The 13,295-nt window shown below is 45.7% G+C and overlaps 1 protein-coding gene across 1 annotated transcript in view; it reads right to left on the bottom strand.

Annotated features, from left to right (window-relative positions):
* The window catches only part of tmeff1a (transmembrane protein with EGF-like and two follistatin-like domains 1a), a 66,327-nt gene extending 55,943 nt beyond the window's left edge, over positions 1 to 10,384 (bottom strand). Inside the window, exon 1 of the mRNA XM_047589987.1 lies at positions 9,661 to 10,384. Coding sequence (XP_047445943.1) covers positions 9,661 to 9,814 — 154 coding nt within the window. The 5' untranslated portion in view covers positions 9,815 to 10,384. The remainder of the gene's footprint in view (positions 1 to 9,660) is intronic.
* Positions 10,385 to 13,295: the final 2,911 nt, after the last annotated feature.

Below are 13,295 nucleotides of genomic sequence, written 5' to 3'. Positions count from 1 at the left end.
GTCCCGTCCACCACATGCTCAACAGACAAAAGAATGTGGACACCACGTTCTATGAGTTTCCATCTTTTAGACATTCGTCTTCACCATCGTGGTTAATCAGACCCTTTCTAGAAATAAGAAGTCATAGGGAAAGCAAAAGCAACAATCTGAGGTCTGTGTGAGCATGCTCAGTGTCTCCCTCCAGACTCCATTATGTAAAGACCCTGAGAGTGTTAAACCGTGTTTCACACTTTGGAGCAGATCTTCTGAAAGTGGCAGCTCTCACGAGGCTTTGAAATGCATCCTCTGAGACCTCAGACAAAATCCTCCCTCCGCTAATTACGGTCATTACTGGAAGAACTGTACATGATTTTCCTCAGTTGTCATTTAAGTTGGGTTTATAGGATGTGCAGGCATGCTTGTCACAGCTTCTCAGGATCTTTGAAGGTCTAATGAAGAGTCTAAAAATATTCGTATCGTGATGCAAAACAGAAAAGGAAGAAAAAAACGTTAACTCATAAGTGGTTTGAGTTCTTCAGTTGAACACTTCAACATCTGGACACTTATATTAGTGCATATATTCACCTGATCGCTTCATTTAACTTTCAACGTTTTCAAAAATAGAACATTTTAACCAACTGTTCTATGAATCAGCAGCAGCACTTTAGTGATGAATAATAATTATGTGCATTTCTGATTAATCTGGGTTATTCTGTGTCGCTTTTGCGTTGTTGTGCAGTTAAAGACTGCTGACTCGGTTCTTATTCGCGTTTATTAATCAGGCCTCAGCTCTTAAAACACAAAAGACATGATCCAGGTTGGCGGCTCTCCAACTGCTGCTGTCACTGAAATTTGGGATCTTAAAATAAAGACTATGACGCAGAAAATGATGGAGAAAATGGAAATATTAAGCAATTACTGCTGTCCAATTAAGGAGAGAAAGTTTGATTTCTTTTCTTGTTTTCAGTGCAACAACATGTCCTTCTTTTGGAGTCTAAGAAAAATATTAACATTTGCAAAAACATCCTTTGGGAAATGTTGAACAGTACTGATAAGTTTCTACATTTCTGCAAAAATAGGTTCAGAAGATGTTCACACAAGTCCTGAAAGGAGATAAACCAATAGAAATGTAGTGGAAGGACCTGAAGCATCAGTTCATGAGAAGAAACCACCAACATCTCAGAACTGAAGAAATGGGATCAGATTCCTCCGAGCTGCTGTGGACACTGATCAGCTGTTACCACAAACATTTAGTTAGAAGGAGTTTGCTGGTCTGGTCAGAGAAGAGCTGGACCGAAGCAAAGAGGGAAGAAAAGTTTGTCGAAATGCCACAAATCTCGGGAATCACTTACTTTAAAAAAGAAAAAACAAACTTTAGTCTCTGCAGCTTTTCCTGAATGTGACTGTGGAGGGAGGTGATGAACACTCGTGAGTCACTCACAATTTTTTTTTTCTGAGGTGCAAACAGCAAAACAACAAAACTTGAGTGTAATAATCTGAGAGACTCCCACCGCCGCCGCCTGTCCGTGTGTTTATGAAACAACGACGGCGAGGACTCGTCATCCATCAGCAGGATCTGCATGGAAACACTTAAACGGGCCTGATATGTAAAAATCCTGGAGGAGGTTGTGTCCGTGCCAGAAACATGATTAATGTTGTTGTTTCTGCTGTTGTCTGCTGGCCTGTGAATAAATTGATATTTTAGAAAGCAGAAGGAACATCCTGTCGTTCATCATCTGTTTGTTTCGGCTTCATTATGTAGTCGTACAACGCTTGTTAAATCGCCAAAAAAAACAAAAAACCCACACAGCTTCAACCGAAATCCAGCTTTCTGTTTGTTTTTCACACCACCCCTCCGCCTGCTGCTCGTCCAAGGACGTCCAGTAATGACAGAAAATACTGAAACATTTCCTGCCATTTATTTCTACAACCACAGCCAGTATTTAGTACAAGATCCAAGCTCAGACTCTTTAAACAAGCAAGAAAAACTAGTCTCATCAGGACGAACAATGTACAACCAACCAACCACTCGACCAATCAATCAATCAATCAATAAACTAGTGTACCTACCAACCAATGAATCAATGAATCAATCAATCAACCACTTGACCAATCAATCAACCAATGACTCAACCACACGACCACATAAGCAATCATTTGGCCAAACAACCAACAACTGAACCAATCAAGTGAATCAATCAATCAATCAATCAATCAATCAATCAATCAATCAACCAACCAACCAACCAACCAACCACTGGACCAATTAATCAACCAACCGACCAACCAGTCAATGAATGAATCAATCAAACTATCACTACCACACAACTACTCCACCTGACCAATCGACCAATCAATAAGTCAATCAATCAATCAATCAATCAATTTATCAATCAATTGATTGCTACTGTTCAATCAAAGTTAGTAAAAAAAGATGTTTAAGTAAATGTTTTGACTTTTTGTTGAAGCTCCACTGCGTTTGCTTCATTTGCCTGAATTTAGGGTGCGGTTAGCTGCTTTGAGTGTCCACACCTTGCTAGCTGTGGTTAGCCTCAGCTACACTCAAGCTCCACCTGGGGGTTGGGGTGGAGACGACCGGAGACGCCACACTGAGCTTCAAACCTTCAGGAAACACATGAGTGATGTCATTTATACGGCTAGAGACAACGTCCCTCTGTCCAACTAGAAGAACTGACTCATAGAGACTCATTCAGTAACATCCTGTTTTCAGTCTGGTTGTCAAAAAAGCACGTTCATATTTAATTGGGGGACAGATGTCCTCAACGTCTTCTTAAAAGCAGGTCACATCTGTTACAGGTGTTTCTCTGCGTTGGTCGAAGTGGTAAAGACGGCTTAAATGTCCTGAGGTGAAGCTAATGGTGGTAATCAGGCCAGAGCAGGAGAAGGAGCTATTATTTATGTAGCGTTTGTTTTACTCTTTATTCTGTTCGATGGGTTTGGTCTCTAGGTCTGATTAGGCTTCGGTTCAGCGTCTGGAGGTTCCTTTGAGTGTTTTTGAGAGTGTTTAAGCTGTTTAATCACGGTAAATTACAGTTTAAAGCAACTTCTGCTTTTGCCCGATGGCTTTGTTGTGAGCCATTCAAGGCAGTCGGAACGTATCTGAGGCCTCCCCGACTCCATCCTCCTGCCTCCATCCTCCATCCTCCTGCCTCCATCCTCCATCCTCCTGCCTCCATCCTCCATCCTCCTGCCTCCAGCCTCGGCCAGTGACAGGTGGATGATGGCTCCAGCTCTAACGACTAAACGAGTATGAGGTGTAAACAGCATCAACGGAACATCAATATTCATCCGCTATTAACGTCAAAGCTCCTGATGCAAATTTAATCACGGCTGTTACACTTTTTCCCTGAGTATATTTGGCGCGTTTGAGCTCAGCAGCAAACAGCAAGCGGGCGGGTGAGAGGACTCTGGAAGGACGTCCCGGGAGGCGAGCGTTTAAAGGATTCGCTGAGGGCCACATTAGACGGTGTGATTTCATTTATCTTGGCGAGGCCGAGCGAGCTCCATCCTGGAGAACAACCTGACTCAGCTCGGACGAGAGAAGCTGCTCCGGACCGAACCGAACCGAAGCGAAGAAACAGACGACTGCTCTTAATCACAAACCGTCACCTGTGTCACGTCCTCCTGAGCTACGAGCTTTGCTTGTTTTCAGGTGACTCTACAGCTAAAGCAACATGGCGGAGAGAGAGTTGGGCTCCGGACTTATTTCTCTTCAGGGCCGCACACTGTTCCTGCTCATCCGGGCACTCGGCCAACATCTGTCGTTTTAGGAGATTTACTGCAGGAGCTGCGGCTACAGTGGAGCGGTGGGAATCTGTTCAAATCTACTGAACCGACCTGTTTATTTCATCCAGCTCCTCGGCTCATGAATCACGGGACTCAAACTCAAATTTCTACACGGACGTGTGAATCAGCTGTACATGTCTGTCCAGGCGCCTTCACAAAAACAGACCCTGTGAACAGAGGTTGGAAGGAAGTCCCACGCTCCACTGCATGCTAACGTTTTAACTCAAGTTTGTAAAAAGAGCTGACCCGAGTACCAGGAGATCACAGAGCATCGCTGAGAGAGCTCTGGTCCAAACTCAAACGCTGAAAAATACATGAGGCATGATGAAAACATTTCTGTTGGCTTCAGGGTTTAAAGGAGAAAAATCTATTCTCAGATTCAAATTGACCTTGATTTCAAACATTTGACGAGAATCATTAAAACCCTTGGCTCAATTTTTTGTTTTATTTTTTTTAAATACGCGCCATTTCCTGCATCTGCTCGTCACGATGTGTCCCAATAAACACTGTGGGCAGTGATGCACGACAACTATCAGCGCAGATAATTATGATATTGGAAAAAATTGCTATGATTCTGGTCATCGTGCGATAGCATCACCTGAAGTTTAATCATCACTATGACAGAGGGAATACGAAAAGGCTAAATCTGCATGCGGCCAAAGCTACCGATCGACCAACAGCCACCAGGAACGCGCCTGAGGCTGGTCTTGTGCCAAGACTCTGCAGACAAATGTTTACCAGAACTGTACAATGAGCTAGCGTTCATGGTCCGATGGACAACAGCGCACAGGAGATCAGTTTTACCACAGACATTCGGACCCAGTGAGCTTGCTAACTTTGTGGAAGACATCCCAAAGACATACACTGCACTAGGGCCGCACGATGAATCGTTAAAAAAAAAAATCACGATCTTGATTCACACGTACACATGATCTCATTTCCAAACACAACGATTCTTAAGCATTTTATTTTACGAGCAGCATCACAAACAAATGTTCCCATTTCTTCCTGGATTTTTTAAAGCGCCCCTGAAAGCAGCACTGCCGCTGACTCCTCCCTCGACCTGTGGAAAAGCGTCTTTACAACACGTGACTCCGTCAGTGGAAGAATGTGTGAGTGTGTGGAAACAGTGACGGAGAGAAGCAGAGAGAAGTCAGCGGTAAAGAAAGTTAAATGGATGGTGAAGGTGGTAGAGGCAATAAACATTTTGTAAAAAAAAAATTGCGCCAAAGAATCGTGATCTCAATTCTAAGTGAAAAAAAAAAAAACGCGAACACATTCACAAGAGTTAACCAGGTCACACACAAGGGATTTAAACCATGTTCAAGGGAATGAATCTTTGCACACTACGTCCCATCCAGTCTTTCTTACCATCAGGTGCATATGAAGACTTAAAATGTTAAAAGTTACCGCTTATCTTATCGGTGGATCAAAAACGGTTATCGTGAATCACTAGTTGTGAGAGACCAGCTCCAAACTTTTCTGAAAAGTCCTGATGCTGCTCTCAGAACTGGATTTACTGTCGTGTTCTGGTTCTCCGAGTATTTTATCCATCGATTAACGAATGTTTAGACCGTGTTTTAGCCCCAAAATATGAAACTAAAACGTAAACCATTCAAAATCAAAGAACTGCTTCGAGTTTATTCTGCGTCCACAGATCTAAGACATGCTGGAGAGAAGTCAGACAGATTTGGGTCTCAGTGAATCTCACCAAGAAATCAAACCTGAGAAATTCTTTAATGAAAGAGGGGCCCTGTAATAACATCTCCACGCAGAAGATTACAAGAAGCTTTTATTTTAGGCTCAAAGCTCAGTAAGGAGCCAAACAACAGCCAAACCACATCCTCACATACAGAGAGGGCTCTGCTGAACACATGTGCCTCCGGAAGAACAAACGTCCCGAATGAAAACCTCAGAACGCCGCGAAATCACAAACACGTGGAGGACGGAGCTGCAGCTTGAACACGTGCTCGCGGCTAAAGTCACGTCACAGTCGGAGCTTCAGACTCTCATTTGTTCCCAGTGTTCAGGGTGATGACGGACACGAGAGCAGGACAGGACATCAATAAGGTTTCCCTCCGTAGACGACTTCTGTCTGGTCCCTGGTGTAACCGCGCGCCGCTGCTGTTAGCATGCTAATGCTCAAACAGCTGACGCCTCACTGACATGTGACTGAAAGGGTCGGGATCATTTCATCCGATTGTTTCCAGCGGTGGAGGCTGGAGGTCATGACTGATGGAATGATAGCGCCACACACACACACACACACACACACACACACACACACACACACACACACACACACACACACACAAATAAACCGATATCCTGCACGTCAGTCAGTCGCTACGTTTACACCAGACATTTAGTCGTAAGCTAATTTAGCTCCACGTCTCTCATGGCTACCGCTGCTCTTCTGTCCATCAATACATTAAGCCCCGCCCCAAATGATCTGATTGGTCAGGCAGATCTTTGCAGGATTCATAATCCTGCAAGGTTCACTGAACATGTCTTACTAATCATGACATAAATAATCAATAGGATGACACAAAGCTAAAGGCTACAGGCACATACTGTACATGTTCCAACCAACAAAATGCTTCCTGCATTTTAGTAAAATAAGGAGTTTAAGGGCTCAACGACCTCACGTCTGCAACAGCAATAAGTGATATGAGCAAAAGTTAGAAATGCTGATTAATCCACCGCTGAAAGTAGTTCCATTGGTTCACACCTGGTCTTCATTCATTTAAATGTGTGTCCATTAACTTGTCCCCAGACAGAACTGGTCTGCGTGTGAATCAGCAGCAGCGCCACCATGTGGTCAGTAGAACATTGTATCAGCTGCTGCCTCTATTGGATCTCTACCTTCCACTGGACCAGAACCAGGGACAGGATGGTTGTTGACTTGGAGACATGATCCAGATTTAGGAAACAAGATGGAAAGTGTAGAACTGAACCCTGGAATCCAACGCTTTGCCTGTTCTAGCATCACTGGCTGAGAGGTGGAGTACATCCGTCTACCACAGGGCTAACACTGAAACAGGAGGGAGTCATTTCTACTTTCACCTCATCAGTCGGGCTCATTCTGTAAAAACACCACCCAAACACTAGGTGGCGCTGTGTTTTTTTTTGCCACTCGGTTAATTTTTGTTTCACTTTCAAAGATGGCCACTGAAGCAACCTGGGTTAACCTCCTCAGTAAACCTTCTTTCACCCATTCTTTATTGATACAATTCAAACACTGTGGAGATGGAGAAGCAACCGGAAACACGCTACTACCAGAAGGACCAATCACAGCTCTCTGCTCTGCGTCACAGCATCGTCGACACTTGAACCATTCTGAGGTGTTTTGTGCACATCCTCAGTCGGACCCAACAGGCTCCGAGTAGTTTTTTCAAATACGGTTTCTGCAGCCGGTCGCATTCTTCATGTGCTACTTTAACGTGCACCCGTGTGAATTTCTTTCTCCAAAAAAAAAAAAAAATAGACTTCTCACTTCTCCAGTCCCTCGGGAACTCTTCCTCCTTTTCCACGCTCGGTGTTTTACGGCTCAGTCTTAATACCAGTGAGCGGAGGTTTGCCATAAACGTGTTTTCATGTTTTCTCCGGGGCTCCATTATTCCCTCCAAACCCTGAACACAGCGGCCGACCCGCCCCCAACAAAGAGTCAAACGCACATTCTGCAGAGCGCTCGCTGATTATCTGTTGTCGTTATTATTATTGCTGCCATGCATGGGGCGCCGAGCGTGTGAATTAGATTTTTCTGTGCTAATAAAAAAGGAAGAAGGGAAGAAATCGAGGTATTTGGTTTGTTGAGTGACTTGGAACGCTTTCATTTGCCTGTGCAGAGCACGGCCTTCTGCTCCGCGAGGGGAAACGCTCCATTTCTCAACGCAAACGTGACGATAACCCGGTGCTTCATGAATAAAAGACGAGGGAGGGAGGAGGGTTATTGCACCGGACTGACAGCGAACACTCATTTACACGACTGCTGTTCTTTTCCTGTACATATTTCATAGAGGAGGAGGAAGAGCAGAATAACAGTATAATGAATTTATGAATGTCAGATATTAAAGCGGCGGGGTGCAAACATGAACGCGGATATCATCCCCGTCACAATCCATCACATTAAGAGCAGCTGATGAGTCTCTGGAGAAGCTCAGCAGCTCAACTCAGCTTTATTCCTCAGGTTTTCTTTCTTTAAGTTCAACAATTTAGTAGCTAAAACAAAAGCAAAGATGAAATATGGACCCATTTTTTACGACTTTAATGTCGTTGTATTGGATCAGGAGGTGGAGGATCTACTAGGACTTCACATCTGATCACTGGTTCATCATCTCCACTATCACTGTCTGTGTATCTCACACCTTTTTCATTTAGTTGTTTTTGTCGTTTCCTTGTTTTTCTCTTGTTGTTGTTGTAGTAAATCACCTCCTGAGGCCAAACCACAACCAAAACAACCCAGAGATGAGTGATGGGAATAACAGCAGCAGACCAGGAACCAAAGGAACCCAGGTCTCTGCTTGACCTCCTCACATCCAGATGTTTGCAGATGACTCACGGAGGCTGTCATCACGCATCCGTCACAGCCGCAGCGACGTCTTCAACTGTTTTACTGGATGTGTTGTGTTGTTGTTGCTGTCAAACTAAAGGTTCTCAGTCGTCCAGGTCATAGTTTATATTATAAAACACAAAAACCCTGAGACACGGACAACTTGTTGGGTTTCTAGAAGATGTTTCATCCAAATCTTCAGCTGTAAATAACTGATGGCGTTTTATTCGTGTTTCAGGGGGATCGCACTCAGATGTTCCTCACTTTGGGCCTCAGGACGAGGTTTAGTACGTTTTAGACTCTAAATATCAGTTTTTTAAGAGCACAACAAGAAAATGATGCAAAAATTGAGTGAAAATGTGTTTTAATCAAAGAAATGTGAAGTATTCAAACAGTGATCAGATCTGAAGCTTGTTCCTCCGACTCTGACCTGAGATGAGACGTCTTCAAGAAAGAAGACTTCAAGACGTCCAGTTGTCTGTTTCATCTCAGTGTCTCCGTGTGTGGTTTTATAAATTTATGAGGGACAAACTCTCACCAGTGTCGTGGTGCCATTTTCTGGGCCTCCTAAGTTTTTTAGACTTGTTTTTAGGGCAAATGATGCAGTAAGGTTAGAGTCAGGGGACAGGGGATGCAGTGTGGACCCGGTAAAGTCCTGGTGTGGACACTGATCTGGTGTCGGTCCACATGTGGAGGTGGTTCTGGGACACACGATGAGTCCTGGTCCCATTAAAGACCAGATACTGACCTCATCCATTCATCCACTGGTCGAAATGAACCTGAACCAGACTAATCTGTTCATTAGTGACGAGACTTTAAAGAATCAACCAAGCTCAGCTCAAATGTGGAAACCAGAGAGTTACTGTTGAACATTTTCAACTCTTCAATCAAAATAGAAATGGTTCTTATTCGTTCACCTCCTGTCAATTAATCTATTGACACAATTATTATTGAGCTCAAGAAGAAGAAGCTGGAAAATTAATTACTTAGAATTCATTCTTTTTTTTCTTCATGGACACATTTGAACCCAAACGCACCACAGTCGACCCAGGACCACAACACCCAACATGCACGAGTGTCATCTTCATGTTTCAGTCAGGAACGAGTGGCCACGTTAAATATAAGCCTCAACATTAAGTGACACGCAAAGGTCAGTGTGGAGTCAACACCGAGCAGCAGAGTCATCAGGGACCAGAGGAGTCCCGGGGGGGACGCTACAGCTGGGTCAGCCTCAAATCAAGACTAATGGCATTTTCTTGCATATCATTTTAAAGACCCATCACCGTCACCACAGCAGCAGCAGCAGCAGCAGCGTGTCTTACCTGTGCAGTCCTTCCCTTTGCCTTTGCACTCCCCGCTCTGTGGGTAATAAGACGCCTGAGCCTCCGGCAGGTACAGCAGCACAGACAGCAGGCAGGCGGACACCAGGCACCGGACAACCCCGCCGGGGTGACACCTCCCAGGGGCTGACAGCATGATGGAGACGATGCGACCTCCAGGCGCCGGCAGACAAACCCAGGCTCTGGTCTCTGGTCTCTGGTCCCTGGTCTCTGGTCTCGGTTCAGGTGGGAAAAGGGCGTGCGAACGGTTTTTGCCGTAATCCTGCGCGAAGCAACAGAAAACACCCCACGCTGCCTCACGCTGCGTCCCGCTGCAGAGAGGGTCTCCAGAGGCCGGAGAGGACGGAGCAGGCGCGGCGGCGGCGGCGAAGACAGAGGAGAGCTCCGCGACGGATTCAAGAAGCGTCGGAGGCGCTCCGGTGGTTCGTCCAGGGGGCGAGCAGGGGAGACAGCGGCTGCATCCTCGCCATGCGTACCTTCCTCCGCACCGACACTAGGCTTCTCTCCCCCTCCAGGCCTGGTCGATCAGCTGCCGCTCGCGTCTGGATCCTCCGCGTCCTGGCTCGCCGCTGCGCTCCGAGGCGACGCGGCGCGTAAAGAGAGGAGCTGCTGCAACCACAACAAAGAGATCCGGACTGAGCAGGAGAGGAGTGGAGAGCAGGAGCGAGGAGAAGAGAGGCAGGCTGGTCACGTGGGAGGAGGATGCAACATTCCCCCCCTTCTCTCCCCCCCACCCCCACCCCAACGCACACGCACGCACACCCTCAACACCAACGTAACCTACAAAACGCAGCAAGGCCGCAGTCAGAGGAGAGAACCACAAACCTGCTGATCACGTTTAACAGACCCTCCTCCGCCTGAGCGCAGCCCTCACACAACACGCATGACTGAATAACCAGCACTTAGTCTCAAAGTGTGAGATTTCTCCAAACATGTGTCCAGATGTGTTTAAAATACGTATGAACCGAGTAACTGTTGAGGAAGCAGATAAGCAGCAGCCCCCCCTCTGCTAAGCCACCACACACATCCTCTGGACAGCTCATCAATAAGAGGCAGTAAACGTTCATCGTCTCATTCTCTGCAGGAACATTTGCTCTTTTCTCAGGTGCAGCACACACTTCTCATCTCGTTTCCCTCTGAGCTGCTTTGCATGTTTGCACATAAACACTGAGTTTGTTTTTTCTAATTTATTTTACTTCCTCCGGGTTAAACATCGAGTTTCTATCATCACTGTTTTATTTCAGGCACAGGTTCGTTGGTGCCGTGAGTCACTGCTGACTCAATACTCAAGTTTCATACTAAAATATGGAAAAATTTTTGGCCTGGGTAGAGAAATTATACACCTTTCATTCATGGGGTTTTGCGCGGTTTCACAGATACACGGGATCCACACACAGTATCTGAACCATTAAACTTTTCCTCATACACGTTTCACGCATGTTCCACATATTTAACATGTGTTTGCTTTTAACATGTTTCCTCACACTGAATTTCACAATTACACAAAACACATGGACGCGGGGTCACACGTGATTTAAATGTATGAAATTCATGTGGTATTTCTGCACAATTGCAATCCTGCTGTTATTGGGGTTTTCATCATGTCTTCAGATCTGTGTACCTCACATTTTCCACTGTTTTCAGTTTCTGGTTTTTCTCTTAGAAAACCAATGATCAGAGTCTAAAGTGCACGACTAAATCACCTCTTAAGGCCCAAACTTTCAACCAAAACAAGAGAACAACCCAGAGATGCTCAGCTCCACCTCAGGAACCAGACACTGATCAGAATAACAGAAGCAGACCAGGAACCAAAGAAGCTTCTCTCTCCATTTTTTGAGCCAAATTAAATGTGCTTCTATCACTGCAGCCTGCCTCTTCCCTCCTCATTTGTGTCCTGCATGTTGCTCGTTCGCCTTTTTGCAAATGGTAACTGTCCTAGTTGAAATGGATTTCACGGTCTGGAGGGCCTGGAGGAAGAAGCTCCTTTTCAGTCATGAACTCCTTCTGTTGTTGTTATTGTGATTTGTCGGGGAGGTTTTCAGTCATTCAGGTCATGATGTGTCCTAAAAAAACACAGGTGAGACGAGGCCTCGAAGTGGATTTGTGTCTAACAGAGGCTGGTCCTGATGTAGACGCCCTGCATGTCGGGTGGTGCAGATCTGGAGATGCTCTCTAAGCATTGAGTAACACCCTGTCTGTAACAGTCTTCTACCTGCCTTAAATATCCTCATCAGAGAACCTCTACCTGCACCAGGAAGGCCGACCTGTTGGGGTTTAACATTACACCTTGATGCAGACATTAACTTTTGTCCAACCTACTGAAAGTTTTTGTGTCTGAAGAACGTTGAGCCTTCAGCTCAGAGACACCCACTCCATCCAGTTACGCACCTGTATTCATTTAAACCCTTGTCACTGTTTTGTTCTCGCCTCCGGCTTAAAACGTTGGTCATGCCGACAAGTTCGTCGTTAAAATACTAAATTACTTTCTACACCAGATCTTTTCTGTGGTTCTGATGAGTTTGTCCTGACGTGATCCTTGTTTATAACCAGAACCAACAACGTTTGACTGAAGGATCTTTTGTTCGCTGGCGGTTTACAGAAAGGATTTTCATCAGCGCTGATACCTGAACCGATTGTGCAAACAGGACTGAACACGATTCATTAAACCCTCCGCGTTGACTGGATTAATATTTACACAGCTCACATTGGCTCGCGGCTCCGTTCTGGCTGCCGCTGGCTCTCCTCCAAGACGGACTGGACTCATTTGGCTCGGGGCCTTTATCCAGCTGCCGTTAGTTTGTCGCCTCTCCATCACACTCAGACTTCCTGACATGGTGGAAGCGGCGGTGGCGGTGGGGAGTCCTCTGCGGTGCTGTTGGACATGGCTGGTTCCACACCGGCGGCTGTAACAGCTCTCCCGGGCGCTATCACCGCCTGCCAGACGGTAAAGTGGAGCAAGCCTGTTCTAAATCACTCACGGCTCCTATGATTAGCTCCTTGGACGAGGTTAAAGACCTTCCAGAAGGTGTGGAAACAGAGGCCACGGCTGAGATAGAGAAGTCTTCCCTGATTTATTTCACGTCCGACCGACGATGAGCCGGAGCTCTCTGCAGCAGACTTCCACCAGTTTAAAGCCCCACCCGGCTATGATGATGCTCCTGAGCAAGGCACTTGGAGAAGACGAAAAATAAGACCCAGACTTTGTTACTTTCTGTTCACGTGGAAACCAGTTCTGACATGACGTTCACACAAAGAAGCAACAAAGACCACACCTTGATGTAGGCAAAGATGTTTATTGGCAGACAGGACGTGAAGGAAATGGATGGAGGGATGAGAGGAATGCGTAGGTGAATGATGGTAGAGGAGCCCGGGGGCACATCTCAGAAAGCGTTGGTTCTTTTCCTCAAAGTTCCTGAAAGATGGAAGAGGAAGTGAAATAAAGAGAAGGATGAGGAAGTTCAGAACTGAGACGAACCGAAGGAGAGGTTAAGAAACACCTTTATAAACTGAACCCCCCTCCCCTCTGCTCCTTCAACAGACCAAAATAAAAACCAGTCCTCGACACAGAGCAGATGAGTTTCATAAGAGCTTTATGGAAACTTTTAAAGGACATACTG

Source organism: Mugil cephalus, chromosome 7 (assembly GCF_022458985.1).
Source record: "Mugil cephalus isolate CIBA_MC_2020 chromosome 7, CIBA_Mcephalus_1.1, whole genome shotgun sequence".
Classification (NCBI taxonomy): Eukaryota; Metazoa; Chordata; class Actinopteri; order Mugiliformes; family Mugilidae; genus Mugil; species Mugil cephalus.
This window is presented reverse-complemented; position numbering and strand designations above follow the sequence as displayed.